This window comes from Leptodactylus fuscus, chromosome 1, assembly GCF_031893055.1.
Source record: "Leptodactylus fuscus isolate aLepFus1 chromosome 1, aLepFus1.hap2, whole genome shotgun sequence".
Classification (NCBI taxonomy): domain Eukaryota; kingdom Metazoa; phylum Chordata; class Amphibia; order Anura; family Leptodactylidae; genus Leptodactylus; species Leptodactylus fuscus.
The window spans coordinates 110,389,338-110,416,943 of record NC_134265.1 but is presented as its reverse complement, the minus strand read 5'-3'; the positions used below and the strand labels follow the sequence as shown (position 1 = coordinate 110,416,943).

The 27,606-nt window shown below is 41.0% G+C and overlaps 2 protein-coding genes across 2 annotated transcripts in view; both read right to left on the bottom strand.

Moving 5' to 3' along the window:
• The window catches only part of LOC142204446 (solute carrier family 2, facilitated glucose transporter member 9-like), a 28,873-nt gene extending 14,212 nt beyond the window's left edge, over window positions 1–14,661 (bottom strand). Inside the window, exons 1-4 of the mRNA XM_075275762.1 lie at window positions 14,638–14,661; window positions 12,733–12,831; window positions 8,070–8,230; window positions 7,652–7,776 (exon numbers count right to left, since the gene is read on the bottom strand). Of these exons, the coding sequence (XP_075131863.1) occupies window positions 7,652–7,776; window positions 8,070–8,230; window positions 12,733–12,831; window positions 14,638–14,661 (409 nt within the window). The remainder of the gene's footprint in view (window positions 1–7,651; window positions 7,777–8,069; window positions 8,231–12,732; window positions 12,832–14,637) is intronic.
• Window positions 14,662–17,711: 3,050 nt separating this feature from the next.
• Window positions 17,712–26,284, bottom strand: LOC142204457 (solute carrier family 2, facilitated glucose transporter member 11-like). Its single transcript, XM_075275772.1, has 12 exons — window positions 26,264–26,284; window positions 24,558–24,656; window positions 24,200–24,360; window positions 23,978–24,102; window positions 23,253–23,382; window positions 23,001–23,149; window positions 22,729–22,913; window positions 20,637–20,747; window positions 20,411–20,512; window positions 20,093–20,168; window positions 19,759–19,886; window positions 17,712–17,897 (listed from the first exon to the last, which is right to left on the bottom strand). Exons 1-12 carry the CDS (start codon window positions 26,282–26,284, stop codon window positions 17,712–17,714), a joined length of 1,473 nt encoding a protein of 490 aa, XP_075131873.1.
• Window positions 26,285–27,606: the final 1,322 nt, after the last annotated feature.

The following is a 27,606-nucleotide window of genomic DNA, read 5'->3' as shown; positions in this document are numbered from 1 at the left end:
ACTACAGCAGTTTGAAGATGCCTTTCCAAAGATTAAGAGACTGGCACAAACCCACAAACAGAAGACAGACACCTCTGCCTGCATAGAGACTAACACAGGAGAGCCATCCCCTCTATACAGACAACCATCAGCAAACCCCCCCACTGCTCCAAGTCACAATCCCCCTCACCTTTCACTTGAGATCCTCAGAGACTCCTTATTAAAAGGAACCTCAGTAACAACAACACAATAATAACCAAACAACTGCTGGGCCAACCAGACTGAAATGTGAAGCCCTGCAGAAACTAGAATGCGATTTTCATAAACTATGCCAAGAAAACGCAGAATTGTGGAGAGTGATAGCAGACATGAAATCTCAGATACCATACCTCACCCAAGAGAGAGGGTCAGAGAATGAGGTGGGTGAGAAACAAAGGACAAACAACAGACAGGACCCCAACAAAGCAGAAGGAAATACAACACAGGAGAGACAACCCATATTTCACCAAACCCAACCACGTCATCATACACACAGGGACAAAAAACCTAGAGGCCCAGGACCAGCACCAACAGATAGTGGGACAGCTGACCCAGCTAGCAGAGAAAGCGCAACAACCGTCCCCAGACTGTAAAATCATCCTGTCATCTCTGCTCCCACAAAAAGACATCTCTGAAAACATCATCAGAGATATCAACACAGAGCTGGCAGCCAAAATCGGATCAACATCAGACATCACCCCGGCACAACACCCCTCCATAGACAAGCGTCACCTATATGATGACAAACACCTCAACAAACAGGGAGTCAGTCTCCTGACCAAAGAACTTAAAGACATAGTGCTCAACAGATACCCCCAGCCCATACCCCATAAAAGACAAAAACCTGTGATGAAGTCACCTGCCAGGAGAAAGACCCAAACACCATACCCCCCTCAACATATAAGACAAAGACCCATGGGGAAGTTGCCTGGCTGGAAAATATCTCAAACACAATGTCTCCCCCAAAAAACTGGAAATGGGGACTACTATAAACCAGGGCAGAAGCCACCTGTGCCATACAGAACAAGGCAGAGCACAGACATGGAGGAGATAAGAACCATGTTCAGCACCCTGTGCAACACACTGATCCAGACTGGGCCACCAGTCAGGAACCCAGCCCGTCCTCTGCAGGACAGCTCATTACAAGGTATACCCACCAAACATGACACCATTAACTATCAGTAGCTGGAATATCCAAGGGCTGAACGCCTCAGCCTTTGGATCCAAACTAAACAATCCAGACTTTATAGACAGACTAAAAAATATCAACATCCAAATCCTCCTAGAGACATGGACCCGGGCAGAAGATGAATCCCTAACACCCATGGGCTACAAGGAATTCTCTGTCGCTGCCCGGAAAAGTAAGACCACCAAACTAGGCCGCCACTCAGGAGGCATACTAATATGGTTCAAGGAGGAGCTTAAAGAACATGTGAAAGCCATCAAACGCGGTGACATCCACATGTGAATAAAAATAAGCAACTCCATCCTCAACAGCCAACATGACATATACCTCTGTGCAGCATACATGCCCCCATCAGAGTCCCCCTACCACAACCCAGACATCTATGAGATCCTACAAAGGGATGCTTCCCAGTTCTAGTTCCAAGGCAGAGTGCTGATCTGCGGCGACCTAAACGCCAGGAATGGCACAGAGAAAGACTTCCTATCCTCTGATGGAAACCTGCACATCCCGGTAGGCGAAGTTCACCACCTGGAGTCTGCACAGACAAGAAGAAATAGCTATGACATAGTCGTCAACAAGAGCGGGAGACAGCTGCTGAACCTGTGCCGGAGTCTGGGACTGTACATAATGAACAGGCGTACCAGAGGGGACCAGACCCAGCAGACATAGATGCTCTCATAGTCACCCCTGAGACACACCTGTCGGACCACAACCAGATTCTGCTGTACATGAGATCCATTGACAAGCTACTCAAACAGCAGCCCCACCAAATTGGTCTCTACAACCTGCCACCATCCTTTAAATGGGCCAGTCACCGGGCCACCGAATACACCAACGCGACTAACCGACTCGAAATCAAGGAACTGCTCACAATCTTCTATATGAGTTCCTACCAGCCAGACCAAAAAGGTGTCACCTGAGCAGTGAAGGACTTCAATAACATCCTGTACACCACAGCAGAACTAGCAGGCCTGAAACAGACAAAGCCCAAGAGACCGACTAACAAACAGTCTCACAAATGGTTTGACAGCAACTGCAAGGCTCTACGTCCTTCTCTGAGGGCAGCCTCCAACCAGAAACACAGAGACCACAACAACAGAGAGGCAAGGGAAGCCTACAACAATCTATGCAAGCAATACAAAGGCACCCTCAGAGAGAAGAGAAAGAAGTACCTCTCCCACAAAATGGAGCAACTCGAGGATTCCCTCCAGGACAGCTCATTCTGGGAGATCTGGCACCATATGGACACAAAGCCCAAGAAAAACTCCCTCCACATCCAAAACAGCAACATCTGGCTCAACTACTTAAGAGGTCTCTACAAAAACATCCCAGAAGAAGACCTAACCCCAGAACAGCAACAGATAATCACCAAACTGAGGGATATGGAGAAGGTCATCAAAGACTTCCAGAACCCTCTGGACTCACCAATCACCATAAAAGATATACAGGAAAGAATTGCCCTGCTGAAAGGCAAAAAGTCCAGCGGCCCTGACAGCATCCTACCAGAGATGATCAAATACAGCCCTCCAGACATACATACGGCACTGGCAAAACTATTCACCCTCGTCCTCAACACCGGACACTTCCCCTAAGACTGGAACAAAGGCCTCATAACCCCCATCTACAAGAATGGGGACCAATACGACCCCAACAACTACAGAGGGATCTGCGTCAGCAGCACGCTGGGGAAACTGTTCAAAAGCATCATCAATAACAGAATCCTCACCTTCCTCACACAACACGATGTCCTCAGCAAGAGCCAAGCAGGGTTCATGCCAAACCACCACCCCACAGACCATATCTACACCCTGCACAACCTCATCAAGACCCACGTCCACAACTCCAAAAGAGGCAAGATATTCGCCTGTTTCGTAGACTTTAAGAAGGCGTTTGACTCAGCATGGCACCCAGGCCTGCTCCTGAAACTCCTAGAGAGTGGAATAGGAGGAAGAACGTATGACGTCATCAAGAGCTCCTACACCGGAAACCAATGCAGTATGAAGGTGAATGTGAAAAGGACCGCATACTTCCAACAGGCCTGAGGGGTCAGGCAAGGCTGTGGCCTGAGCCGAATGCTCTTCAACATCTACATCAATGAACTGGATACAGCCCTGGAGGCCTCACCAACCCCAGGCCTCACCCTGAACAACCGTAAGGTGAAGTTCCTGCTATACACCGACAATCTCCTACTCCTTTCCCCCACCGAGAAAGACCTCTAAGAAAGCCTGTCAGTGCTGAAAAAATTCAGCACCACATGGGCTCTACCCATCAACCAGAAGAAGATCAAAGTTATGGTATTTCAAAAGAAGTGCCACAACAAAGCCCCCACCCCACAATTCACACTGAACGGCTCCACACTGGAGAAAATCAACAGCTATTCCTACCTGGGGCTGGAGCTCAGCCAATCAGGAAGCTTCAAAGCAGCAATAGAAACCCTGAAAGGAAAAGCCTGCAGAACCTTTTACTCCATCAGAAGACAACTGTACCACCTCAAACCACCGCTGAGGGTCTGGCTGAAGATATTTGACGCAGTCATCGCTCCGATCCTTCTCTATGGCAGTGAGGTTTGGAGCCCAGCCACCTACCCAGACCAGTCAAAGTGGGATTCCAGCCCAACAGAGACCTTCCACCTGGAGTTCTGCAAGTACCTCCTCCATGTCCACCGCAGCACCTCCAACATGGGATGCCGGACAGAGCTAGGCAGACTCCCCCTATGGCTCACCATGCAGAAGAGGGCGCTATCATTCTGGACACACATACAGGGCAGAAGCACTGGCTCTTACCACCACCAAGCCTGGATGAGCCACAGAACCCTGAGCAAACCCGATACCCCCAACCAAGCATCAGCCATCTGCCAAGCTAAAACCCCCAATATGCTCTGAACAAGGCTCAAATAAAAGGAGTCATTGAGAGAGACAAAGAGCGGTACATCGAGGAATGGAGAAGCGCAATAAATAATTCCAAGAAACTCACCGTGTACCAGTCATTGCAAAGGTACTACACCATGGCCACCTACCTGGAGAGAATACGTCACCCCAAACACAGACAGACTCTGAGCCGGTACAGACTGAGTGCCCACAACCTGGAGATGGAGACGGGGTGACACAGGCAGACGTACAAGCCACGGGAGAACAGACTGTGCCAGCACTGTAACCAGGGGGCCCTAGAAGACGAGACCCACTTCCTGCTACACTGCACCAAATACTCAGCTGTGAGGGCCGTCTACTTCCAAAGACTCTCTTCCCACATCCCAGACTTCACATCTGCAGATGAGAAGAGGAAACTCTACATCCTGCTGGGAGAAGAGGAGTCCACTGTGGAGATCGCTGCCCAATATGTGTCCAGCTGTCACCAACTAAGAGGAAGATGAGACCCCACGGACTGTCATACCCCAAAACACCCACCCTACCATACCCACCACTCTCCCCCCCAACCCCCAACTCCCCCCCCAACTCCAACGCCCCCCCCCCCCACACACACACTTTACTAGCTTAGGCATTGCCAAATATCTATTCGGATGTGCCAATAAAGCCTGTTTGATTTGATTTAGCGACCCCTCCACACAGTATAATGTCTCACAGCATCCCTTCCAAAACACATTGCACTTGTGGTTTTCATACCTTTCAATAAAGCGATGTTTGCTCTACAAGCAGCTCCCCTATACAAGCCTTTTTTTCCCTTGTTTTGATTATATGACAGCAGATGAGATCTCTCTGGATTCATCCTAAAGACAGGAGCAGCAGCTTGGTGGGGCCGTGCAACTTTGTGCGTCATAATGAGGCACTGTGATATCAATGTGCGGCACTGTAATGTCGTAATGGTTAATTGTGATGTCACAATGAGGCATTGTGACATTAAAATAAATTACAGTTTCATCACATTGGGGCATTATGAAATCACAATGAGGCATGATGATTAGGGTTGAGCCGATCTTAAGATTTCAAGATCGATTTTAAAATTCGATTTCCGATCATTTTCCAGCCGATCTCGATCCCGATCCCGATCTCGATCGTGAAATTTGCTCGATCGCCGATCGGAATCCGATCTTTTCCGATCCCGATCCTCAACCCTAGTCAATGCTTTTCTATGGGAAAAGTCACTTTTGGGGTTGAGACGATCTTGAGATAACCTCCGATCTCGATCCCACTGGAAAAGATCGGGTCGGAATTCCGATCGCGATCGTGAAATTTACTCGATCGCCGATCGGAATCCGATCTTTTCCGATCCCGATCGCTCAACCCTAGTGATGATATCAAATTGGTTAACAGTGACATCACAATTGGACAGTGTGACATTACATCAGGCATTGTAGAAGAGACGAGGGCATTATGATATCACAATGGAGCACTAAAACAATGCAACGTTAATTATGACATCATAATGGGGCATTGTGACATCACAATTTGAAATTGAAACATCGCACTGTGCCATTGAGACATCACACTGGGAAAATGTGACATCATAGTGAGGCACTGTTACCTAATCTCAATGGGGAATTGTGTCACACTAGCAGTTACCCGCGACTTCATCTGCAGGTTGGCGGTGGCGCTGAACCGTTTATATTTCTTGTCCCCCCATCTCTGCCCCCAGTTTCATGTCCCTCCCTTCATCTTTCCCCAGTTTCTTGTCCCCCATCTCTGCCCCCAGTTTCTCGTCCCCCAATCTCTGCCCCCAGTTTCATGTCCCCCCTTCATCTGCCCCAGTTTCTTGTCCCGCCATCTCTGCCCCCAGTCTCTTGTCCCCCCATCTTTTCCCCCCAGTTTCTTGTCCCCCCTTTCATCTGCCTCCAGTTTCTTGTCCCCCAATCTCTGCCCCCAGCTAAAAAAGCTAGAGTATCTTCTGAAAAGGAAAGCAATTTTATGACCATGAGAACAGCACTTGGGAGCCAGAATAGATTCTGGATTATCCTTGAATGAGGCCAAATGCCCGCCATTTTAAAAAGTACTAAAGAATTGATTATAGGAAAAAGTCTCAAAAAAGACAACTTTATGGGTGCACATGCAGCACCAAGTAGTGGCAATTTGCCTAATTTCAAATTCAAACCCTCAACAACTCCTGCCTCCTCCAACTCAATAACATCAATTGAATCCGCTCCTTCTTATCCCTGAAACTACAAAGACGCTAATCCATGCCCTCATAATCTCCCGCTTATATTACTGTAACACCCTTCTCCATGGAGTCACCAGTGAACACTCTCGCCCACTCCAGTCCACCCTAAATTGTGCTGCTCGCTTAATAGATCTCTCCTCCAGTTCTTCATCAGCTGTTCCCCTCTGCCAAACCCTTCACTGGCTACCCATTGCCCAGTGAATAGAGTTCAAGTTACTAACGCTGACATACAAAGCCATCCACAACCTGTCCCCTCCAAATATCCGTGACCTAATCTCCCACTACTTGCCCACACGTAACTTCAGATCCTCCAAAGACCTCCTACTCCGCTCTGCTCTTATCTACTCTTCACACAACTGTCTCCAAGATTTCTCCCGTGCATCTCCCATACTCAGGAACTCATTACCAAGACACATAAGACTAACCCCCCCCCCCCCCCAGTCACAGGCTTCAAGAAAGTACTGAAGACTCATCTATTCAGGAAGGCCTACAAAATTCAATAACACTACTGCCTACACATCACTATCTGTACAGTTTCTCCCCTCACCTTCTGTCTCTTTCCCTCTTCCCTTGCTGAGCCCTCTATCCCACTGAGGCAGTTGGTCACTGTTAGCATTGTTTTTGTATACTTTGTGAACAGTTTGTAAACCTGCAAATGTAAAGCACCATGGAATTAATGGTGCTACAGAAATAAATAAATAAATAAATAATAATAATAATAATAATAAATTGGTACAGTCCAGTGTCTGTACTGCTGCAGCAGTTACAGGTTCAGAGCACAGTGCACAGTGATTTATCTCACTATCTGCCTCTAATTGATTTAATTTGACTAAACTTCGTCCTACTTTTCCTACTCCTATGACTCTGAAGTTCTATTGCAATTTATGCTGTTGTGTATTACAGTACAAAATGGAGTAATTGCTCTGGATCATGCAGTAATAAAGAACATGCCCATCCCTAGCTTCACTATCACAAAAAAATGCTCTTATTCCTGCCCACAGCATCTTATATACTGTATGTGACATCAGCGCAGTATGGTGTCCACCTATCACTGACTATTGGGTGAGAGGCTGTTGGGTGATGTAAGGTGATGCTAGGATGTTAGACACGTGTCTTCTCTGTATTTGCACTGTTCAGTCCATGTCACGGCAGCCATTTCGGCTGAGATGAATCGCAAAGTATTCGGTCTAGTTAAAAACTGAACAATTTGGAATAGTTGGTCTGAACTTAGCTTGTAACAAATCAGATTGGCCATCTCTAATAATTACTGGCATGGTGACCCATGTTTTTCTAACAAGAAACTTCTGGATAGAAGTAGGAACCTACTAAGATATATACCTAATGTAAGTCCGTAGAGAAACCGTCCCACAAAAATCATTTCATACAATCCTCCAATCTTGCTGAGTCCAAGACACAGAGAGGCTGTTATACCCAAAAGGTCGGTGAATATATGAGACCGTCTCCTAGACAGGAAGAAAGAGGATCTTATCAGGCATTGCACATAGTTTTCAATTACTCTTGGTTAAGTTGATAATGCATTAGAAGTATACAAGTGGAATGTTACGCATTATATAGTTTATATCATAAAACTGAGTTTAGGATACATGTAGACTAAGCAGCAAAGATCTAAAAGACTCACTTGAAGGAGATAACTAAATTGTGAATGAAGTAGATATATTTTTTTTCTTATAATATGTAGAGAAATCCATTGAGCAGATTCTGAACATAGCAAAATTTGTGGAACAAAAGTACTCACTTCCCAAACCTTCTGCTCATATACCCGGACACCAATGAACCCAACAGCCCACCGACACTGTACACCGAAATTGCTGTGGACCACAGCAGGGTGACTTTTTCTTCGGAAACAGGTGATCCATACCTTCTTATCCAGGTCTGGTTGATAAAGCCTTTGACAAACTGCAGAGGACATGAATTGAGGTGTTGCCATGCACTGGCCAGAGAAAAGAGAAGATTACCCAATGACCATTTCAGCGTCTCAGTTTAGATGTTTCACCGCCGGTGCCTATTATTCAATGTGAGAGTCATTCACACATGCGATATGTCTCTACTCTCAATGTCCAGTGATTTTGAAGCTTACATAAATGGGAATTTTGCATAATACAAACAAGAACAGATTTGCAGTTTGCTGTACAAAGTCAAAATTATGAATAAATCACTAACATGCCAACAAGCCCTAAGATGCTACATTGTGCCATGCAAAATTGTAAGTTTACTTATTACTTATATGTAACTTATTGCTTACACAAATATGTTTATCTGCTACTGAATTGTGTGTTGCATTAGTTTCACTTTTTTTTGCATTCAATTGTGCAGAGACATAGCTAAGATTTTTAATAAACTTCAGGCAATTGAACAAATAAATGAATAGACATAAGAATAATGACTTATGCTGTCCATAGACATTAGATGCAGGTGTAAAGCCCTCTAGCAGCTCCAGGTCTCTGTGCTGGCTGCCTTGCTATCCAAGAGAGCGGGACATCCAAACATCAACTTTGATGCTGGTTACATGAGTTAGATACAAATGGTAGAACAGGGAGCCATCAGCTCCCTATTTTACCAATCACCTAGCTATCCCCACTGCCTGCAACTAGGCTCAGGCAAGCATGATGCAATGACATTAAGGGACGTGCCACTAAGGGAGCATTATACTATGAGGCAACAAGGGGCATTACACTGTGTGGGACCATTAAGGGAACACTATAATATGACGAATCTATTAAAAGAGTTGTATATAGAATACTGTGGGGGCCACTAAGGGAGTATTAAAATGTGAGAGGCAGTAAGGGAGTATTATATTGTGGGGGGCTACTAAGTGACTGTTAAAACTGTGCGGCAGGTGCGGCCATGGTATCAGGGTCGCAGCCTTTTCCGCTGTAACTGTTCAGTCCAGCATGCACGGGGTTAATCCGCGTGGTCGGTCTGCTGACTGACACTGGTGTCAGCCTGTCGGCATCTGGTTTGAGCACCTGGGCTGGCTGATCAGTCCCGCCTTCCCTCGGTTTGAGCACCTGGGCTGGCTGATCAGTCCCACCTTCCCTCCATTTAAGGAGGCTGGTTTAGACGCCCGGTGCTCTAGCCTCAAACCTCTATTGCCTATGGTGCATGGCAGTGCAAAACTTTAGTTTGGCAGAGTACTGCCTTATCTAAGTAGGGTTTTACTTAAAATTTCTCCCTAGTATTTGCCCAGGGAACTCCCACCTAGCTAGCCTCAAATCTCAATGTCATATGTGCTGCGGCTCTGTGTGTGGCCCAGCACTGCTATATTCTGTGTCTGTGTCTTATATGTTTGTGGAAGTGGGTCTCCCTTCCAGAAATTGTAGTTATTAATTAGGACACAGTTCACACAGTCTGTCAGCTTCCTGGCTGTGCTGCAACAGCAGGTGGCTGAAGTGGGTGCGACCCAGTAAGCTACTGGGAGCACACAGTCATAGTTTGTTACTTTGTGTTTGTCTTGCAGTGCAGCAACTGTAAGACTTTTGAATTCATTTAAGCGGCTGCTTTGTACTGCGGTGGCATCTGCCCTGTAAAGTAACAGGGAACACTCAGTTGGTTATGTAGCCTGGCAGTGAAGTTAATTATCGGGCCTTGTTTACACCAGGGTGCCCTGCGGATCAGAGCCCAGTGGGCTCCGCAGGATTATTATTATTTAGGTTTTTTTAATATATCCTGCTGATCGTAACAGTGACATTATACTGTGTGGGGGCACATCAAGGAAGTATTACAGTATATTGTATGTGGTCTAAAGGGGAATGAAACTATGTGATAGCCATTATGTTGGCCTTATACCATGTGGAATCACTAACAAGTCATTATACTTTGTTCTACACCAGGAAGGCACTATTACTGTGTGTTGGTCAGAGACTGGGCAGGACCAAAGTAGAAATGGGTGTGGTTAGGGGTGTGGCTGAACCTGAACAAATCTGTCATGGCCTGAACTGTTCCCTTCACAAAATCTTGTTAATTAGATGTACATCAGCCAAACACACAGGCCATCTGGCCAACCCACTGCAGGGGCCTCCCGACTCTCCGACTTCTCAAAGACAAAGGCAGGGGCAAATTTAGACCCCAAAGTGGCCCTGGGAAAAAATGTAAAAAGTGTCCCCATTTTAAAGGCAGGCGCAGTTAATCAGGACCAGCACAAGTTGCTCTTCCTGCTTTACATAGAGGCAGAGGCAGCAATCCTATGTAAGTTACCATGTCAGACTGAAACTGTAACTTACACAGGACTGTAGCCTCTCACTTAATATAAAGCAGACATTTCTGTTACACAGGGCTGCCTGCTTTATATGTAAAGGCAGCAGTCCTATGTAAGTAAAGTTATAGGCAGTGGGGTCAGGGTGGCAATTACACTGTAGGTGCAGAAGCAGCTGCTATCAAACTCACAGTCCGCAATAGAGGCTCTAAGGATTTGCACAAATTCTGGAGAGGCTAGGAGCAAGTGTAATATATGTATAAAAACCCCACATTCCCTGGTGCTCTGGTATCTGCTGCCGCTGTCCGTTCGATGACACTCCATGCAGCGGTCCTTGGAACACATGCACCACACGTGACTACTGAGGCCAATGAGCAGCCTCAGCGGTCACTGTAGAGGGACTAGTGATGTATGTGAGTGACATCACTGTTCCCTTTCCAGTGACTGCCTAATTTACCACAGCAGTCAAATCAAGTGCAGGGGGAATGAGGCACGGTGTGCGACCAAACAGTCTGCAGTGACAGACACTGAAACGCTAGGGACAGCTGAGTATGTTTTTTTTTTTTTTCCTAATGTTACATCTCGCAAGTTTCGTCCAACAAATACTCTGTACCATCCAGCAACCTCTGCTCTGAAGGCATAGGGAAGGAAACCGTGAGGCAGCACTTTGCAGAAATAGTTAAGGTAAGGGACCTCGAGGCAGATATTTTTCCAGCCCAGTGGCCCATATACCAGTCAGCATATATTCCTCCAGGAATTTTCCCGGTGATCTACATGGCAATTCCACCCCTGGAGAAAGCTCCGAAAGGAGTCTAGAATCAGCCTTCTATCCTCTCTCTGTTCAGAACACACGCACACCATACAGAATACATATTCAATACTGAAAATGTTGACGTGATCTAATTCTGAGAAAATTGTTAGCACTAACTATAATCCATTGCTTTGGAGACAAATTCTAGTTTCCAGTAACTCAGTGATTCTTTAGCTGCCCATACACAGGCCAATTTCCCGACTCCAATGAGCATTATCCTCAGAAACAGAAATATGCTTATAGAAGTATATTTTACAAAATGAAAACAAAGATTTACCCACAGAAAATATTTTAAACAATCAAAAATATCATGACATTTATAAATGTGACATCATAGAGATATTTTTCAAGATCCTGCGCTGCCAAAGAATGTGCCTTATTTATGACACGGCAGTCATCTTGCCATAAAACAAGCTCATCCTCCAGAAAGTGCATGCTCCTCTACTGAAATCTATGCCAGTTCTCTACTACTTTATAATTTATTTGGAATTGGAAATCAATTTGCTGTGTCCTAAATGAGATCAGTCAACTACTACCTGAATGGCTTCTTTTGGATTAACATAGCAGGATGATAGGTAGAAATAGACAGAATGTGATGTTCTTCCAAATTATTGGCCCCAGCTAAAGACATCTTACTTACTTGGTTGTGTTATAAGAAGACCAATAGTATGCTTGAGCAAAGGAAAACATAGTATACAGATGATAGGTATACAGATAAATGGATAAATATCATATAAATCATGAACAGCAACTGAGAAACACTCTGGAACCACATTATTATGGTCATATGAAGCTGTAAACAATATGGTGGGTGATATTACTATTGATAAATTATGATCACAATTAAATTGAATATTTTAATACATGTTATAGTGATCATAAATTAGGTACACTAAAGCATACCTCCAGTTATAACTTTTCATAAATGAATAGTATAGGTTAATGCATAAAACTTTGTAATACATCTTACTAAAGAAATTTGTTTTCTTCTCCATTTTCCAGGCAGAGTCATTTTCTACATTTTAGTCTATTAAGAGAGAAGAGGGGTAGAAAACATTGTTGACTAGAAATAAACATTTGTAGGTTTGTAGATCAGAGGTTAGGAGTGCACAGAATGAGGCTATAAATCAATTAACCAGCCAGCAGGAGAAACCTACTACTCCCCTCCCTTCTCCATAGAGCTCTGTGTGTGAAGTGAATATGGAGACAAATATAATGTAAATTTGCAGTCAAATTGAAGATAAGGAGGAGAAAAATAGCATATTCACATCTGTGTTCGGGTTTCCGTTTCTTATACTCAAATACACTATTCATTTATAAAAAGTTGTTTATAACTGGGGGTATGCTTTAACTATCACTTTACTTGGGTGCGTAAAGAATGGAGGTTTTGCTTACCAAAGACGATGAGCTGATCACTGACATATGGTAGCCAAATGGCAAGCCATTACCTAGACCTAGCACAATAATCAATGGAAGAATTCTCCAGTATTGAACCTAATATAATACAAAGTGTTTCATTAGAATTTTGTAGGTAAAGAGAACAATTCTGATGTAACTAATAAACTTGATTACATTACAAGTAGTACAAATAGTAGCAAATAATTGTATGTTTTCTGCATAAGTTGAGATGCATAGCTAGTTATGACTTTGCTGGTAAATGATCACAAAGTTGTGCAATATATTGGCTTTGATTAATCTATTAAGTAGGAGAGTTAAACATTTACCTGTTAAATGTGAGAATCCCACATAAAACAGTTATTGCATCACAATGAATTTTTTTTTTTTTTAAACTGCATCTGGCATAGGCACCAGATTACTCAGGAATACCACTGATACATTCCCAAGTGTACGCTTACCGAGAGTACATGTAGACCTAAACTTAAAACCAGAAGACATGAAACTGAGTAAAAGAGACTTTAGATGTTATAAACTTTAACAATTGACACACAATACAGGGCACAGAGCCATCTTCTGGATGCCTGCAATGTATAGTATGGGTGTTAAAAGTGGCCCCTGAACAGCTGATCCATGCAGGGGTCACCTGTCGCCCCCCCCCCCCTCCAATCAGATATTTATTGCCTAAGGACAGGCCATAACTAAAAATTCCTGGACAACCCCTTTCACTCTGTGTCTTAATACCTGGACAAAGCAGAGTGGCTTGTTGGTGTCTCCATTGATACGCATGACCTGCTATCTACATTTTTGCCTTTTACACTTGTGGTGCCTCTAGTGCACCAGAAGATCTGGGTCATTCAGATGTCATCATTTATTAGAAATTTATGTATGGACAGCTCAAACACAACAGGCACAAAAGCCACATAGAGTGAATTTAGCAAAGGCGTTGTGTCAAAAAAAAAACTGGTGTACAAAAGTCACAAATTAGTTTTACAATTATTTATGACTTTTGACTGTGCTTCCGCTCCATCTTTTTCCACTCTGTCTTTCACAAAAATAGGTAGCTATTGGTTGGAGGGGGCATGGCCTCACATAATTTTATTTACCATAGAAACCTAAGAAAATCTACATTATCTTGTAATTGGCTTAGATGTTCGTTTTTGGCACATGGATAGACTAAGATGCACAAAATCTATTACGAAGTGTTAGCCTGTTAATAATTTTTACTTCAGTCGGCTCCTGTTTAATACTGCAATAAGAAATACCAGTCTTAGTAAATTCTGCTCATAGAGGCCTTAGAATAATAACATAGTATAAATACATATTCTAATACATAGATCGATGTACTGAAATGAAATTTAAGAAACCAAAATATTGAATATTTGTTAAAATGGTGGATATCATTGATGTCAACACAATGATGAACTAAACCACTCACAAACATTCTTATCTCATGACCATAGTGGGCCATAGCTTACTGATGATCATGAGAAGTAAAGGTTAGTCCATCCGGTCCAAAGAACTATTACACTGCAAATTATCGTAAAAATGAATGGCTATGATGTGCAAATTTTTTTAGGAATAGTTGAATAAATGTGTATAATACACCCATACATTACAGCAGTTTCATAAAGCTTCGGCCACATTTAAGTGAGACCCAAGGAATCCCTTCAGATTTATTACTCATTTCAGCTTGGCATGAACAATATTCAGACAGAATACATTACTTTTCAGTCAATGTATAATATAATCGGGGAGAAATCCTTCTTTGCGCCCAGAGCACAGACTGTAAGTAGATGTTAAACTTCTGAAAACTTTTTAACATGTTTTTGAAATAATATAACAAATTCATTTGAGTATATTTTACATATTGTAACATTTGTGGTAACTTATAGGTGTACTTACCAGATCTGAGAGAAACCCAGCCATGACTTAGATGATGAGATGACCAATGGTTCTGTCACAATGTACCTGCTGTGAACTTCACAAAGGACTCAGAAAACAGTGCAAAGGGTTATCAGTGTTTGATTTGGATTCATGAATGGTCATCTGGAGCCAGATACCTGATCCTATGACAGTATTGTACTACAAAACTGCCTCCAAAATGAACAGAGACTTTGGTCTTGCTCCTCTAAATTCTTCTCTCCACCTCTTTTATTCTACAACTGCTCCCACCCCTTTTCTAATCACACAACAATGTTCCACTATAGTTCTTGTTGTACTATCCTAAATTCATACCTATTTGTTTTTCATGGCTTAGCATACTGACCCACTATTTTCTTTGATCCCATACACATACATACATACATACATATTATTACAGGTTCAGGTAGAGGGCCTTGTTTTTCTATTTCTTTCCATTTTCTGTCCTGGGCTCACTGCTAGAAATTAATAGGGCCACGTAGGGATGGATATTATCCATACGCCATCAATGCCATTTTCCCATGGACCTTATGATGCTTACACTGGTGTGCATTATAGCCAGGGCCACATTTGCAATGAGGTGTAATAATAGCTTGAATCTGCAAAGTCCAAAAATTTCAGGTTCCAAACTTGAAATTTTTGGAAAATTTGTGGGGGCCACTATGGGATTTTATACTGTACGGAGGAGCCATTATGGTATACTTTACTATGTGACAGGGATACTGAGAAAATATACTGTGTGGAGGGGCCACTCTGAGAAACTATAATGTATGGAAGGGCCACTATGGGACATTATGCTATGTGAAGGGGGCCACTATGGCGTACTATAACTATAATACGTTATACTTAAAGGGGTTGTCCAGGAATCGGACAAACTCCAGAGGGGAAGGCAGTTGTAATATAACCCCCCCCCAAAAAAAACAAAACAAAAAAATAAAACAAAAGAAAACATACCTGTGTCACCTTTGATGTCTGCCCCCACAGCCTGTTGTGCACCATGTCTCACTCCCAAGAAGCCCTGCACCCTATATGATCACTGAGGCCAATCAGCAGCCTCAGCTGGAGTAGGAATGGTAATGCCAGACACATATATCACTTATTCCTCTACAGCGACTGCTGAGGCTACTGACTGGCTTCAGTGCTCATGTGGAACACAAGACCTCTGGGGTCTGAGGCATGGTGTGCAACCGTCAGACTGTGGCGGCAGACACTAGAGTGCTGGGGACAGGTAAGGCTTCTTTCAATCACTGTGTATGTACTGGAGTTCAGTGGCTTATCTCATTCAAGTAGCTAAGTGGTGCCCACGTGCAGTGGTAATCAAGCCTAATTTTCGAACTTCGGGTGGGGGGTGCCATTTCAATTTTTGCCTCAGGTAGTAGGGAAGCCAGAATTGGCCCTGCATATAGCCTACTCCTATAGGATTTTATGGCCTCATCAGTAGCTACTTGGTTAGTGTCCCTGCCCTCGTGGCTCATTCCATAATATTGATATCGACACAATATTCTGGCAGCTTTATCTGAAATCTTTGAGGGTAAGGACACACAGGCAGATTTTCTAAATGCAGGTTCTGAAGCCAAAATCTTGGAAAATGTAAATGTTCATTTTGCAGAAAATGTGTTCTAGGGAAAGGGAGGTAATTTTAACTTTTAATATTTTTATTTTTTACTTTTTTTTAAACTTTTTTTGCATTTGTTGGACCCCCTGCATTGCAAAATACTGGCTCTTCTATTGCAGGCTACCTAGCGTAGCCTGCAATAGATGAAATAGATTGACAGGCTCCCGGCTGTCATAGCAACGTGACACCGGACCCAGAGATTACTTCGGCTGCCGGCGATCACAGAAAAAATAGCAGCTCGGTCAGCTTTGTCCGAGGGGCCGGAGGGGTTAATGCCTGTAGACACCCGGCATCTGTAATAGTACGGCGGATATGAGGCCTTAGGCTAAGACCTAAGTAGCATCCTGCAGCAAAAAAGCGCTGTTGAAAAAACCACATCAGCAACACATTGTGGTTTTTCCCATAGCGCTTTTCACAGAAAGTCTGCAGAGGCTTCAATTTTACCTTTAGGGAAACCACTGGAGTTTCTATAGGTATAATTGCGACAATTTCATAACCGTGAGAGGTCTGTTTTTGTTTTAAAATTGTGACTTAGATAAAAATCAGACCATATTTTATTTACTTAGTAAAATAATTCAGAAATTCAGGATATTCCATAGGATTCTTGGCAACTGCTATTGTCCCAAACTGAAAAGTTCACTATAGGGCACTTGAAAATAGAGTTTCAACACCAGACGATCCCTTTACTTTGTAACAGATTTTTGCCGCAACATTGTTGAAGAAAATATGATTTCTACACACTGTATTGTAATGATCTACAAAAAAGTTTAATGGATTAATAATTTACAAGTTACTTCCAACAACAAATGAAACAAATAAAGTTTTCAGCATGACAAATGCAAAGTGACAGTGATATGGTGCAAAGTCTGATATCTTTTACAGTGCAGGCTGCATTGACCTTGGAGCTCGGCACCCATATTACAGGTCATAAATGGGGTTTCTTGGATTTCAATAAAAAAGTTAGAAAATATGATTTTATTACAAATTGTACTCCATGACCTCTGAAATGTCACATGGTTTATACAGAACTGGAGCAAATGCCACAAAACTAACAGATGACATCACTGTGTCATAACACATAAGTGTGTCTACAGGGTACGTTCCTCGGTACCAAATTTCAGTAGTACAGTTATACAGTATATCCGGTATACCCTGTGTGTATGATAGTATCTGAAGCTATAATATAATATGGCCATTAATACCATATTGTGTCATGGAGTCTTTAAGACATTTTTTTTTATACATTTTGTATTCATGTGACAGAGATCTGGACATGTGCATCAGTTAGTAGGCTAAAATGTCCAATAAAATAATGGGCTGGTTATTCCGTCTAAGAGCAGAACTCATAACAAAATCCATTCATGTTACTTCCTATACATGCATAGCCCTGAGGTTAAACAATAAATACATATATTTACACACAGGGTCCTCAAGCTTTTAACTAGAGTCGGGTACAACTGAACATATCCTCCTTGTTTCCCTTAGCACCAAAATTAAGCTTGTTGAAGGATTCACGGATCTCCATCATACTCCGGTCCTTGGTCTCTGGCAGGATCCAGAAGGAAAATACAGCCGAAGAGATGCAGTAAAGCAAGAAGAAAATGAAGCAGAATGTTCCCATTGCTTCCTGTTGAAAAACATAGAATACGGTCGTGTATTTTTTAACTTGTTTGGATCTCCTCACATATCTTTTATTTGTGGATTGTTACCATATTGTTAAAATACCAGTTCATGGGATGTAACCAAAGACTGGTAGTCTGGAGCGGCAGTGCTGGAGCTGCAAGTGCTATGTTCACAGTACAGTTCTTTTTCCATTGTTCTATTCCTTTACAGGATCAAAAATCCTTTCCGAACCAAACCAATTTTTGTTTTTGTATGTTTTTGAATTTTACTACATTTTTCATTCATATAGCCATATGAGGGCTTGATTTTTGCTGGGCAAGTTATAGTTCACAGTATCATTTGTTATTCTATATGATGTACTGGGAAGCTGTAAAAAAATTCAGAATGGGGTAAAATTGGAAAAAACAGAAGTTGTTCTATTTTCTCATCGGTTTTGTCTTTACTGCATTAGGGTGCATTCACACTAAGTATACACTGAGCTGGTTTTGAACGTAAAACACGTTCAGAATCAGTGCGTACAAAGCAGATCCCATTCATTTTAATGGGAGCCGGCATACGTGCGCTCCCCATTGAAATGAATGGGCTGCTTTTTTCCCTATTGGTTTCAATGTGATACGCGCGTATGCCAGCTCCCTTTGAAATGAATGGGATCTGCTTTGTACGCGCTGATTCTGAACGTGCTTTACGTTCAGAATCAGCTCAGCGTATACTTAGTGTGAATGCATCCTAACATGTATTTATTTATGTGTGGTAAAATTAACAGGTCATCTGAATTCTGTGAGTCAGTATGGTAACAGCAATACCAATTTTATATAGTTTTTGTCATATTTTAATATGTTTAAAAAAATGTAAACGGAAACAAAAATGTTTATGCCTTGCCATATTCTGACACCCATAACTTTTTTTATATTTCTATGCACAGAGCTGTGTAAGATGTCTTTTTTTCTTATATTTTTTATTTATACCATATTGGAGTTTGTAATCACTTTTTATGACATTTTTATAGAGAGGTGAAACAGCAAAAATACGCTGCGATTTTACATATTTTTATATTTTAAAATATCAGGCATTTTTAGATGTGGCGATACCTAACGTACTTAAAGTTGGGGTGATTTGAATTCTGTACATTTTTTTACATTTTTGTGATAAAAATAATTTTACTTATTTTTTTTAACTCCCCCAGGAAGCCTGCACTCACAATCATTAGACTGCAAAACTACAGTATTGCAGTCTATGGGAAATTGCCTATGCTACTATTGAGGCACAGCAATGGCAGGTCTTCTGTGACGTTAAATGCCTGTTGTGATCAAAGCAATCTCTGATCACTATAGTGCCTGCTTGAATCCATTTTTAAATACCCTATACTGACATAAATAGCCAGGTTATTGATGGGAGAGGCTTTTATTGTCAGTTTGGCTCTGTTACATCTGTTATCTATATAGTCAGATTGTTGTGCTTTTTTTTTTGTCTGACAGAAACAAGACTAAAGGGATACAAATAGAAAGTTGTCCATTTGTATGCGTTATAACGGGAAGTTTTCTGCAGTCTTTCTCATCCTTTGGTGTATAAGAACAACCAAAGAGACAATAGCAGTGTGAACACAGTTTTAAAAGGTTAGCAATTTAGAGTGTGACCTCATTTGTGCAACCTATGAATTGCTATTCTGTTGGGAATTGTTACCTGATATGTAAGGGTAATTCTAACATTAAGCAACCGCCAATGCAGCTGTCCAACAATAATGCCTACAGTTCTGTTAATAGTCATTTTATTATAGATGTAAAATGTCAGCTGACAGCTACTTGTAATGGAATCTCTGTCTCTCAATGTACTCATCTAATTTACACCTAATGTGCAGCACATCTTACCTCAATGAAAGGAAAAGCCAAGGCGATCAGAAACAATCCCAGCCAAATGAAAGCTCCAGTTATGGTGTACGCAGCTGTTCTGTAACACTGTACAAATAGCTCCGTGGGCAAGACGCAAGTAACTCCTCCTATGAAAAAATATTGGACAATATTCATTAATAACAATCCCTGTTCTATATACAGTATATTGTTTATATTTTATAGCATGCATAGCTAAAGTTTGTGACTTGGACATAATAAGACCCCCGAGACTTTTACACTAATGCCAGTCTGTTGGGTTGGTACGTAAAATGATATAACTTAAAATAATGCATTTATCTGAAAGATTACTGACCTGGTCCCAAACCATAGCTCAATGTGAAGATGAAGATCAACATACAGGAAGCATATGGGAGCCAAACGTATGAATCCTGCAGGAAAATATAATAGTGTACACAGGTAAATAGACTTGGAAAAGCAAATCTGACATCGTGAATACGATTAATCTATGGTTTAATTTTTCCTGTTTCTGTTATTGTGTCCTAACAAAAAAAGCTAATTACAAAACCATTTCTTGTGTAAAATGTCTGTAAATATAACAAATGTTGATTAAAGAATTATTGCGTGAATGATTTTTTTTTATACACAATCACTGATATAATGATTTTCTTACCTGAAATGTGAGTGTGATAGTGAGTAAGGTCAATGTCACGGTCAAGATCACATAGTTCACCCACAGTAGCGGTTTCCGGCCCAGACCATCAATGAGGAAGCCCTTGAAAAGCACAGTAAAGATGGTGAAAACCAAGAAAAATAATTGTGTATGACAATAAGACCGTATCTCGTTCACTATACAATGATCAATATATGGTAGAATCCAAACTATGGACAATACTTACACATATCACTGTTGTAAGAATTTCTGTGATTCCGATGCCAAGAGACATATATGGTGCCTCACTGGCTGAAATACCTGCATTCTGGAAAATGTCATATGCATAAAAGTATACCTGTCAATAGATAAAAAATGATTACAATAATCAGTAATAAGAAATATAACCAGTGATCTCAATGAAGCTTAACAATATCAGACTGAAACTAATGTCACCCAGGGATCCCATACAGTATAGTACTCTTGCAAAGTATTTCTCTCCTGATATAGAGTTTTTCCATGCAATATATTTCTGTTAACCTTTTCCAGTTGAGGAACTATGGGGCCTTTTCATTGCACCAAAACTTAAACAGCATATAAAGCTCTCATCACAACAAGTATACGGTCTCTGTGTCTCCCTAAACCACAGATGTTGCCTACGATACAAACCAATGAATCCCCAGTTCAGTCCAAGTTTAAAAATTTGATTCATATAGGCTATAATTTCTTTCCAAAACTTTTTTTTTTATTTGGGGCACCTCCATGGTAGGTGGATCATTGTCCCATCATGACACCTATATTTATTCCAAAGTGGTTCATTGTACCACTTCATTTTGTACATTTTTAACCGGGGTACAATAAAGTTGATGCAAAATCAAAAAATTGCGTAACATGGTGATATAGAGTAAGGTACTGATTGGCTAATTCTCGAGCCCTTATATCCATACTTTTGCTCGTTACACTGACAGATCATTTCATATGCAGAGGAGCATACAGTTTAAATATAATCCCCCTTCTCTGCTTGTTTCTGGCCAGTGTGGAATAGATATAAAAAGCTGATTTTTTTCAGTAAGGGGAATTTTAATTTTCATGAAGCCATGAAGAGGACCATTTGTCATCTTCAACAACTCTGGTTCTTTACACCAATTCATAGAAATTCCTAAACTGATTCTGGCACAGTTAATTTTTTTTTTCTCTAGCCCCCACCATTCCTGAGCACTCAATGCTGTTAATTTTGGTGCCTGATATGCTATTTAGGCTATTAGGAGGGCAGTGTCAGGCGGGAGAAGGCAAGGGTGTCACGTCCCCCTGACTGACACTGCCCTTAAATAGAACATCAAGTATCAAAGCTAACTGCACTTGTTGGAGGTGGTGGGGGCTAGAGAGAAAATTCGAACCGTGCTAGAATCAGTGGAGGGGTGCCAATTAATAAATGATAAAAAACTGAATTGTTGGAGGTGATGAAGGGTCCTCTTGAATTTGATAGTAATACAGGTATTAGGATAGTACCGTATATACTCGAGTATAAGCCGACCCGAATATAAGCCAAGGCCCTTTATTTTACCACAAAAAACTGGGAAAACTTATTGACTCAATAATAAACTGAGGGGGGGGGGAGGGGGATGCAGGAGGTACTGGAAAATTTCAAAAATTAAAATGGTCGGAGTTTTTGGGTGCAGTAGATGCTGGGTGCTGGGAAAGGGGAGGGGGTGTTATGGTTGTCTGTCTGCCCCTTCCCTGAGCTTGAGGACTGAGGTTTTTTTCCCCCACTTGGAATTCAGTCTGACTGAATATAGGGTATCTGCAGTGCTCCTATTAACCCCTTCCCGATGGAACAGGAGCACTGCAGATACCCTATATTCAGTAGTCCGGTCACTTTCAGACACAGGGATACCTAATGTGTATGTGTTTCACAGTCATTTTCTACTTTTATATGTATTCTAGGGAAAGGACAAAAACTGTGCTGAAAAATTCAGCTTATACTCGAATATATAATACAACCAATGTTCCCATTTTAAACCCAAACAAAAACAGGCATCAAATCCTAAAAACTGGCCCTGAATAAAGCCTTCCTAATTTCCTAATCCCATTTTCTTTTATGCAAAGTTAATTACTAAGAAGATTATTCATACTGGAAAAATAAATAAGAAAATCCAGTAGTTTACGTGATCCAAACTAGACCTTCAGAATTAAAACCCCATTGTCAAAAATGTGACTTTATTATACGTCTGGCATAATAAACTTAAAAAATATTAAACTTGTCCTCTACAATGTAAAGTATGTTCAGACCTAGAGAGAAAAAAAGCACAAGATGCGTAAAATGAGAAAAAAATTATTACCGCATTGATGCCTATAAGTTGTATGGCTGCACAGAGTAGCATCAGTGTGATCATTTGCCAGCGCACGGCGCGATCCACCAGGAGATCCTTCAAACTTTTGACCTGTTCTCCGACCGCCTCCTTCTCTGTCAACATGTTCTCCATTTCCATGCTATGTTCTCCAGGACCCCACAACTGCTGCATAGCTGGAACAAAAAAATAAAGTTATGAAACCTGATGTGATAATGTATAAAGTACAATTACTTTATGAAAACAGTGTAACATTTCTATACCTTTTAGACAGCCAGCTTTGTCACCTTTGTCGATAAGAAGGTATCTGGGAGACTCTGGGAAAAAGGGCAATGTTACCAACTGAATGAGTGCTGGAATAGCACTGGACGCCAAAAGGTAGGGCCACAATTCCTCTGTCCCCAATAATTCTCTAGAATGAAATTGGATAAAATTACAATGGTAAAATGAACTTAGTTAACATATAAAGACAAGATGAGCTAGTAAACTCATAGAAAACCTATTATTGACAGTACCTGAGTCCTATAACGAATCCCATCAACTTTCCAATGGCAATGGCACAAGAAACGGATACAGTCACCATTCCACGCTTACTCTGAGGGGCGCACTCCCCAATATACATTGTGTGAAGATTCAAACTAACACCTAGAACAAACAACAACAATGAAGTTATATAGTAAAACAGACATAATAAATATTGCTTTTCAAGGAAAGTATATACAAAGTAACCTCTATCTTCTTCTTTTGAAACATACAAAACATAATATTAATCTAGACATGCAAAATCTGGTTTGATGATAAGACCTAGATTAAGACCATGTATGGAAGAGGTAATACGTGATTGGAACAGTACTGAGAACACAAGGAGTTAAGAAATATTTTTTTCTTTGGAAAACCCCAGTTTTGAAAGTCATAGATAAAACTGTAGCTAACATAGGTATGTTCTATAACATAAGGATCCACATTGGGGTGGTTTCACACACAGCATTTTTTTTTTTAAATTGCCACTGTGTTTTTGATGCAATTTTTCACGTGAAAGCCATCAGGAAGAAGTATAAGTGTTTCCTTTATACATCCCATTGCTTTTCAATGCACGTCTGGCTTTGACTCAAAGAATTGCCATAAGAGTATAATGTTTTTACAGTTTAAGTAAAATATTCCTTATGTAAGTATGTTTAGTGCATAATTATACAATAACAATTTATAAATGTTTATTATGGAGTACTGAGATTATTGTTACCTGCATTAATTCCATAAAGAAACCTCCCCAACATAATCATCTCGAATGACTGGACAGCGCGGCTCATACAGATCAGCACAGCTCCCAGTATGGCAACCAGATTATTATAAAGTTGGGTCTTCTTTCTGCAAGACAAGTATGGCAGCAAGGAGTTAGACTCTATAAATCTATTCGATAAGTCTGTCTATTAACTTGAAAGTTATATATCAAAATTGTAGGTACCTTCCGAAGGTGACTGACAGATACCCTACTATCAAAGAGCCCAGGAGTCCTCCAATGCTGTATATAGAAACAATGATGGACCAAAATAACATGATGGTGTCTGGATGTAGGATTGTCCCATAACGTTGCTCCCATGTGCTGTTGATAAACTTCTGAATATACTACAAAAAAAACAAAAGTGAAGTGAATGTCTGTATTATATTCCATGTTCTGCCACATCTATGATTAATGGTCACGAAGCATTATCCGCCATCCAGACAATAGCATTAGTTGTAACTTCCTAGTAGGCCAAGGTGTATCTGGGATATTGACAACCAAATAGTTAAATTACAGAAGTATAGTACAAAAGACAACTTACTTTTGAGGGTGAATTAATAAGAGAAATGTGTAGGCCATACTGGAACGTGCCACCAATACCCAAAACCAGTGTTAGCAGCGGTAGATTCAGAGGCAATACCTGGAAAAATAGAAAGAAAGATGAGAGACTCTGCAAATATAACAAACATTCTAGCAGTCATGGCAATGAAAGGATTCAGTTGTGTATGAGAATCATTACTGCTCAATTTATAACTTGATGCAAAAATTTGAGCTTAGACTTGTTAAAATCCATTTTAACACTGACACAAAAACATTTGAAGGTCTCAAATGTAAAGTAAATTTGAAGAAATTGAAATATATTCACACCTCCAATATGAAAATGGCCTATCCAAATCTCTGGTTCACCGTCCCTCTATATTTAATCGGCAGTGTTGGTATTTAGGAGAACATTTTTTCCAAACCAGACCATGCCAGAAGACATTGAAATAATTATTAAAGCTATTTAATTACTATAAAAACTATTATTAGATTATTATTAGAGATGAGCGAACACTGTTTGGAACAGCTGTTCCGAACAGCACGCTCCCATAGAAATGAATGGACGTAGCCGACACGCGGGGGGTTAAGCGACCGGCCGCCGGCAAAGTGTATGTGCCAGCTGCTTCCATTCATTTCTATGGGAGCGTGCTGTTTGGAATGGCTGATCCGAACAGTGTTCGCTCATCTCTAATTATTATAATTATTGTTATAATAAATTAATTCAATTATATACATTTGGTGGGCTGTATATCAAGACTTTCTGCTTATAGACGATTCCCTAGTTGCATATGAAGTAAGGTTAATGTCACTCTTGGTATAAGCTTACATTTATCCACATTAAGTTTAAAGGGGTTGTCCGGTTTCAGACAAACATTGAGAGATAAATGTTATTGCCTGTATAATGAAAAGTTCTATGATTTTTCACTGTATTCTCTGTAGGAATTCCTCATGTTTTTTTCTAGATCTCTTCTTGCCTTCATTCATTTAGCTTACTTCCAGTCCATGGTCATGTGATGAGCACAAAGGTGCACAGCTCGTTACAGTCACAGCACAGTAATCAGACATCTGCCTGGTAACGAGCCGAGCACTTGTGTGACCATCACATGACCATGCACCATATATCACATGACCATGCACCATATATCACATGACCATGCACCATATATCACTTGACCATGCACCGTATATCACATGACCATGGACAGATTTTTAGCCACTAGAGGTGAGCAGAGTGAATGACAGTAAGTAGAGATCTAGAAAACTGTGAGGAATTGAAACAGAAATTATATTGGAAAATGATAACTTTTCATTATACAATCACATATGTCTCTCAATAACCCATTTAAGTTGTTTTTTTTCTGCCCAACCTTTTAATATTATGAATAACTCAGTTCTATCGTGTTAATAAAAATAATCTTATAAAAGACTAAAGAAATGATCTGTTCCTATATTTCATTAATATTCATAAGGCAATTGATGGGAGAACATAACAGAAATTAAATTACACATATCTTATATTGCTAATGCAATTTTCCAAACTAAACAATGAATATAAATTCCAATTATAATCGAGGATGTTTGAGCATATTTTTTTTTCAGAACATATCTTTATCTTTTATCTTTCAATGTTCATTCATTTTCATTAGTAATATATTAATTACAAATATTTCACCACATTTTATTGGCTAGAAATAAAGAAGTACATACCCCATTGGTAGCTCGAGCCATGGATTTCTTTGAGGATGATACAGCAGTAAATCCTAGCCTTAAGTTAACTAGGATTTGTGATGAAGTTCATGCAGTCACTTCTTTCCGGGTTCACTCTATAACTTCTGGCTTTTCATTAGCTGCTACTTTCACAAATTTCAGATAGACTGGCACTTTAACCCTTTGTGTAATTCCCAAATTTTGAAATTTCCTTCTGTACGGAGAGAGAAGAGTCATTGTCAGCATTAGTTAGCACAGGGGTTCTATCTTACAGGTCTCATGCACATGACCAAGTGCGCAGTCCAAGGGGGGTTCCAATGCTCCGTTCCTTCATGCCGTAACCAACAGATTGAAATGGAGCAGAACCCCCCTCCCCAATTGAAATCAATATAGCATGGAAGGCACTGGCATGTCATCCGAATGTTTTCCATTAAAAAATCAAAACCCCTTCGGGCTGTTGTGTGCATGAGGCCTAAGGCTTCTGTAAACGGTGCATTTCACAATGGGTGGTAATTTTGCTAATGTTATATATTGCTCGTTAATTTTGTATGTGGAAAGTTTAGGCAACTCCAATTTGCGTCTCTAAGGTCTCTATAATGGCCCTAGACAATTTAATAGTCTGGGCATTTATCGGGATCAAAGTCTTATTCAGTAGACTGCTCTTCAGTAGACCACCAAGCAAACACTAATGACTTCTTTTATGGTGCTGCCATTACAGCCCGCTCTCTATTACCGCCCATGCACTACCTGTAAAACCACATAGTCTGTAACAAGGAGAAAATAAATGTTTGACTCTGTTCAGTGAAAATACCAGTGAACAGGTTGGGGTTGCTGCATGTAGCATCACCCTTACGGAGGGAAAAAGATGCAGATTATTATCAGGACATCTTCTTGTATATTCTGTACAGCAGAACGAGGGAGGAACAATAGCTATAATGTTTGTTACTTCCCCATTTATTTTGCAATTTTAATTTTAATTAGACCAATGCAAACGATCAGCGATTAACTTGTTTTTTGTTGATTGCCGTTCATCCTTGCCAGGTTTGGCTAAGGGTAATAAGACCCTTTAACAAGCCTGTAGGGCGCTCCATGCACAAAACATTTTACAATAGGAGAACTCTGGATGGCACTATAAATAATTGCAGGCACAATGGTGGGAAAGGAGCTTATTCCTGGCCACCCTACTTCATTAGGTAGAGTAGTTTAGGATGGGGTACTACATTTCAGGGGCTCTATGTGGAAAGAGGGAGGGACAAGAGAAAGTGGGGCAGAGGGAACAAAATGGAAGAGACTTAGTTGGGGATGGGGTGGAGACAAGGAGTACAGACTCACTTACAGTTGGT